General features: G+C 44.0%; 1 protein-coding gene across 1 annotated transcript in view; it reads right to left on the bottom strand.

The window, feature by feature from the left end:
* LOC111977758 (1-phosphatidylinositol 4,5-bisphosphate phosphodiesterase epsilon-1-like) overlaps nucleotides 1–6,000 on the bottom strand; it is a 78,141-nt gene that overhangs the window by 21,939 nt on the left and 50,202 nt on the right. Inside the window, 1 exon segment of the mRNA XM_024007355.3 lies at nucleotides 1,254–1,570. Within this exon segment, the coding sequence (XP_023863123.1) occupies nucleotides 1,254–1,570 (317 nt within the window).

Genomic DNA, 6,000 nt, shown 5'->3' on the forward strand with positions numbered 1-6,000 from the left:
TAGGCCGTAGATTAGAGGCAGGTGCATATCTGTCAGAGTGGCTGATATTGTAGACGGCACGACTCCCGTCCTCCCGTGGATGAGTCCATATTTAAAAGGTGGGAGATCAGTCGGCGGTGATCCAAAATGGTCTCTGCCTGTTATGTGGCGTCCCTTTGATAAAGACACATAGGGGTTACATCAGAATGACAACCCGAATCCACTGGACTAAACCGAACGGCACTCGGATTCCAATATGATATAGTATATATCAAATAGGCTACACAATAACAATGGAATTATAATTACAGGAATACATCTTTTGGTGAGAATGCCAATAACACCATTTGACCAGTGATCAAAAACATACAACGTGCTTTCAATCTTCTTTTCTGTGTCAAGGTTCAGTTTCCCCATGATGGAACGATGACATAATCAATGTTGACAGAGTTATTACAAACTCACCACACGACCATTTTGTGTTTGTCAGAATGAACCGCTCCAGACAGCCATTTCGGCTCAAACAGCCTGCCCAGTTTCTCTGATCCGGTTCGTGGAACTGGGGCACAGCCGGTAACCACACACATAGTGAGTCCATCTCTACCATGCTGCGGAGGTTATGTCAGACTCTGTCTCTGTTGAGAAGAGTCACTCATTTGATTGTAGCTCCGCCACATGCCCAAAAATGGTTAGGATACACATTTGGGGAAATACAATTCTCACTCTCCTTCTCTCGCTTAATAAAAACCAGCTGATGTTAAGGCATGAAACTTAAAGATGACATCATTTCCACTTAAAGATGACATCATTTCCTCCGTGTGCTTGGGACTGACCTCATTCCGATGCCGCCGAGATGTTTTTCTTAATTGTTTATTCTCAAAGTCAATCAGGGTAGAGGGCAGCTCAAAGGGCTCCGTTTAGGAGTATAATTTGACACTAATCCCCGCAGGTGTGGGGAAACAAACTGGCAGAATAAGACCATCAAACACAGTACACCACCGGGTGGTCAATTCCACAAAAATAATATCTAACAATTAACATTAAGTGAGATCTTTAATAACCTTATACCGCAGGGCTCTCCAATCCTGGTCCCGGACAGCAACAATGTGTGCAGGCTTTTGTTCTWGCCCAGCATTAACACACCTGACCCAACTAATAGATGAATTATCAAGACCTTCATTAATTCAACCCCATCCTGTAGATATTTAGGACCAAGATTGTTACTAACCACTCAACGCAGTCACATTAGTCCAGCCTCTCTTCACCAGTCTCACCTCATTGAACCGGGTGACCAGGTCCTCCACAGTGTTCCTCTGGGTCTGTATGGGCATGGCTGGGGCCGACAGCGAGGCCTTGAGGCTGGGGTGCAGGCGCCTGCTGCAGTCGGGGCTGCCCAGGTCCCTGGTGAAGAAACAGATGTAGTCCAGGGGGAAGACGCGGCGGTACAGCTGCTGCTCCTGCTCCGTCAGGATGCTGGCGATCTCCTCGGGGAACTGGATCAGGTGACGCAGCTCGACCAGCTCCTTGCTGATGCCCRTCACGTTGGACGGGACCGCGCTGCACGCCGACATGTTGCTGCACAGCTGACGCTCTGAGAGAGACAGACGGGTGAGAGATGTACACAGTAAACTAAAAGGTATCCTCCAACGTCAATTCCCAGGTAATATTAAACATGGTAGGAAAGCTGAACCCCGCTGCTTTTCAGAATACAAAACACGTCGAAAACAAACTCTCTAGTTCAGACATCAAACTTCTAAGTGACTCCCACATTTCCACCCGAGTGGCAGAAGTGCGTGTTCGGGTTTTCGTACAGGAGCCATTAGCCCCGTTTCCAGTGTGTTTACACACCCTGAGAACACACACACCACAGCTCTGCTGTCTCTGCTCAGAGATAAATGGCTGTGTGCTCTGTTGGTATGGTGGACCGGGGGACCGGTGCAGAAATACCATAAATACAGGGAATTAGATGCCCCTCTGGACATCGTCAGCCCTCAGCCGCCACACACCACCGCTGGATGTCCTGGGAAACCTTTTGATATGTGCGCCAGGTAGCCATGGCTACCGCAATAACTGGCGGTGAGAAAATAAATAAATAAATCGGCCATTTATATTGGTTGATTTGTGCATCCGGCGCAGTTTCTCAACTGCTCTCGGTAATGAACATTGTGTGCCGTTTACATTGTGAGATTGACGCGATCTATCATGCTGCGGCCTAGAGCGGAGTCTAACTAAACACAACATCCCCAGACTGCACTAGGACTTGTGGTAAAAAAAGAAATGGTAAAAAAAAATGTCAGACTTAAAAGGGACAGTTTAAACAATAAGAAAAAGGGACCATCCCACCACTGTTTGGGTAAACAGCTGAGGGATGGCGATGGAGAAATGTAACTACTCAAATTCATAGACCGAGTTATGGATGAAAGGGACTGACCATCTACGAGATCAAAATGACAGTTTTAACCCTGTTTTGAGGCTGTACAGTGTTTGTTTACACTGGAGTAAAATAACCCTGTGTTTTGGATTCTGATGGAGTAAGATAGTTGAACTAAGCTAATAAGGCATTTATAATTTGGGCCTATATTCTTCAAGAATAAATGGCTACATATCATGAATTTAAAAGTCTATAAATGGACGTAGCCACTGCAGATTGCCCCTTTAAAATGATACTGACGTGGGTGAAATATATAAAAGGGCCCCGCTTTATAGCCAGAACAYAATCAGAAAGTTCTAGAATGGCGTAAAAGCAGAACATAAACAATCATTTGATTAATTCTTCTTATTTTTAGAACCTTGGTAAAGGGGGCTCAGTGTTTTATTGGKCCCCCATATTACAGTTGAAGCTCAAACATTGCCATTGACCATATTAGCCCTTTTATCCTTGTAGTCAATAACACTACTCTCCCTTAAACAAGAGCAGCATTTGTTTTGGTTTTATAATGCTATAAATCATTGACTTCTTATCAAATTAATATCTCAAAACTAATATTGAACATTTAATTATTTTTTTAAAAAGCTGTGCATACGGTCCTGGAAATATTTTCAACAAATCAACGTCTGTTATCATCCATCATCAACATCTGCTCAACGTCCTCTTTTTATGAGCTACCTTTTGAAGTGGAAATAAATTGCATTTGATCATGTCGTACAATACTCCGGGGCTAAGTGTCTCCCGCTCCCTAATCTTTATGCACGATGCCCTACTCAAAGCACAGCATAAGCCTTGCATAAAAGCCTGGCGAAGCAGGGCTCATGGGAGAGTGTCTGCAAAGATTCTGTTTTAGAAAAGACCCGGTTGTATCCTAAATGGCTCCTTATTCCTAGTGATTTTTGATTTATTTCACCTTTATTTAACCAGGTAGGCAAGTTGAGAACAAGTTCTCATTTACAATTGTGACCTGGCCAAGACAAAGCAAAGCAGTTCGACACATACAACAACACAGAGTTACACATGGAGTAAAACAAACATACAGTCAATAATACAGTAGAAAAATAAGTCTATATACAATGTGAGCAAATGGAGGTGAGATAAGGGAGGTGAAGGCAAAAAAAAGGMCATGGTGGCGAAGTAAATACAATATAGCAAGTAAAACACTGGAATGGTAGATTTGCAGTGGAAGAATGTGCAAAGTAGAGAGAGAAATAATGGGGTGCAAAGGAGCAAAATAAATAAATACAGTAGGGAAAGAGGTAGTTGTTTGGGCTAAATTATAGATGGGCTATGTACAGGTGCAGTAATCTGTGAGCTGCTCTGACAGCTGGTGCTTAAAGCTAGTGAGGGAGATAAGTGTTTCCAGTTTCAGAGATTTTTGTAGTTCGTTCCAGTCATTGGCAGCAGAGAACTGTAAGGAGATGCGGCCAAAGGAAGAATTGGTTTTGGRGGTGACCAGAGAGATATACCTGCTGGAGTGCGTGCTACAGGTGGGTGCTGCTATGGTCACCAGCGAGCTGATTTAAGGGGGGACTTTACCTAGCAGGGTCTTGTAGATGACCTGGAGCCAGTGGGTTTGGCGACGAGTATGAAGCGAGGGCCAGCCAACGAGAGCGTATAGGTCACAGTGGTGGGTAGTATATGGGGCTTTGGTGACAAAACGGATGGCACTGTGATAGACTACATCCTATATAGTAGTGCACTAGGTTTGGCCAGGTCCAATAGGGCTCTGGTAAAAAGTAGTGCACTATATAGGGAATACCCAGGCTGCCTAGCTGGCTGGTCCAGGCTGTAGCCTAATGTACATCCTGCTGAGGAGACGTCCTTTGTGATCACACTCGGCGTCTTTCTGTCAGCCTGTGTCACGGCCCGTGTCTGTACAACAATATACTTCAGAGCTGTATTCAGGGTGCTTAAAAGGCCATAGGTCAGACCCTCAGGAAAGAGAGTCAAGACCTGAGTCGAGAGAGTTCTTTCCCTTTGCCCCTCTGTGGTATTTCCTGTGTGAGGAGCAAGTCGGTAGGATGCTTATTGGCGTGACGAAGGAGAATAACAGAATGTAAACCATTACAAAACCTGATCAAAAGAAGTTTGAAATGACTGTAGCTTGAGCCATGTCATGATGAATCACCTGGCTATTTATACTGACCTGAGCAGAGCACAGAACCTTTACTCACTGCTGCAGTGATGACAATCATAACTACAGTAGGGGATGAATCAAACAGGTGCACCAAGTCGGAGATCATTGTTTTATTTATCTAAAACCAGCCTGGTTATATACACATTTCTTTATTATGATAAATTGACTTTACCCATATCAGTCTCATGACAAGGACCTAACACAACACTCCAAAACCTTGTATCAATCAATCAAATGCATTTATAAAGCCCTTTTTACATCAGCGGATACAGACTATAACCACGGTACCTGACCAGTCTCTCTAAAGCCCAAACCRCACAACAAATTCATGACATCAAAAATACTGTTTCAAGTCAACAAATCCACATCATTCAAAACAACATTGCAACAGACTGTAGAGGAACATAAGTCTGTCCTTGGAGCTCAAAATAAAACATGCCATTACAAACCAGGACATAATGTGACCAGCCAGTCCTGGTAAACTAGCCACAGACAGAGACAGGAGTAGCAACAGTCTGTGACAGCTCTGGAGACAGAAACTCTGTGGAGACAAGTGACAACCCACAGGAGTAGGCTAGCTATAGAAAATGAAGAAATCTAATCACACACACTTGAGAAGGCTGCTAAGGTGCAGGCAGATAGCTTACTGTTGAGTGAAGAGAGCCTCCACACACTCACAGTATAGTCCACACACTCACAGTATAGTCCACACACTCACAGTATAGTCACAATATAGTCCACACTCACCGTATAGTCCACACACTCACAGTATAGTCACAATATAGTCCACACGCACAGTATAGTCCACACACTCACAGTATAGTCACAATATAGTCCACACTCATAGTATAGTTCACACACTCACAGTATAGTCCACACTCACAGTATAGTCCACACACTCACAGTATAGTCACAGTATAGTCCACACACCCACAGTATAGTCCACACCTTCACAGTATAGTCCACACACTCACAGTATATAGTCACAGTATAGTCCACACTCACAGTATACTCCAAACACTCACAAGAGAGATAGAGCGTCTGCTAAGTGACTTAAATGTAAATGTAAATGTGTGGACTATTGTGACTTGCTGTGAGTGTGTGGACTATACTGTGAGTGTGTGGACTATACTGTGAGTGTGTGGACTATACGTGAGTGTGTGGACTATACCGTGAGTGTGTGGACTATACTCTGACGTACTGTGAGTGTTGTGGACTTATGCTGCGCGTGTGTGGACTATACTGTGAGTGTGTGGATTGTACTGTGAGTGTGGACTATACTGTGACTATATACTGTGAAGGTGTGGACTATAACTGTGGGTGTGTGGACTATACTGTGATATACTGTGAGTGTTTGGAGTATACTGTGAGTGTGGACTATACTGTGGACTATATACTGGTGAAGGTGGTGGACTATACTGTGGGTGTGTGGACTATATCACTGTGAACTAAC

Source organism: Salvelinus sp. IW2-2015, linkage group LG18 (assembly GCF_002910315.2).
Source record: "Salvelinus sp. IW2-2015 linkage group LG18, ASM291031v2, whole genome shotgun sequence".
NCBI classification, from domain to species: domain Eukaryota; kingdom Metazoa; phylum Chordata; class Actinopteri; order Salmoniformes; family Salmonidae; genus Salvelinus; species Salvelinus sp. IW2-2015.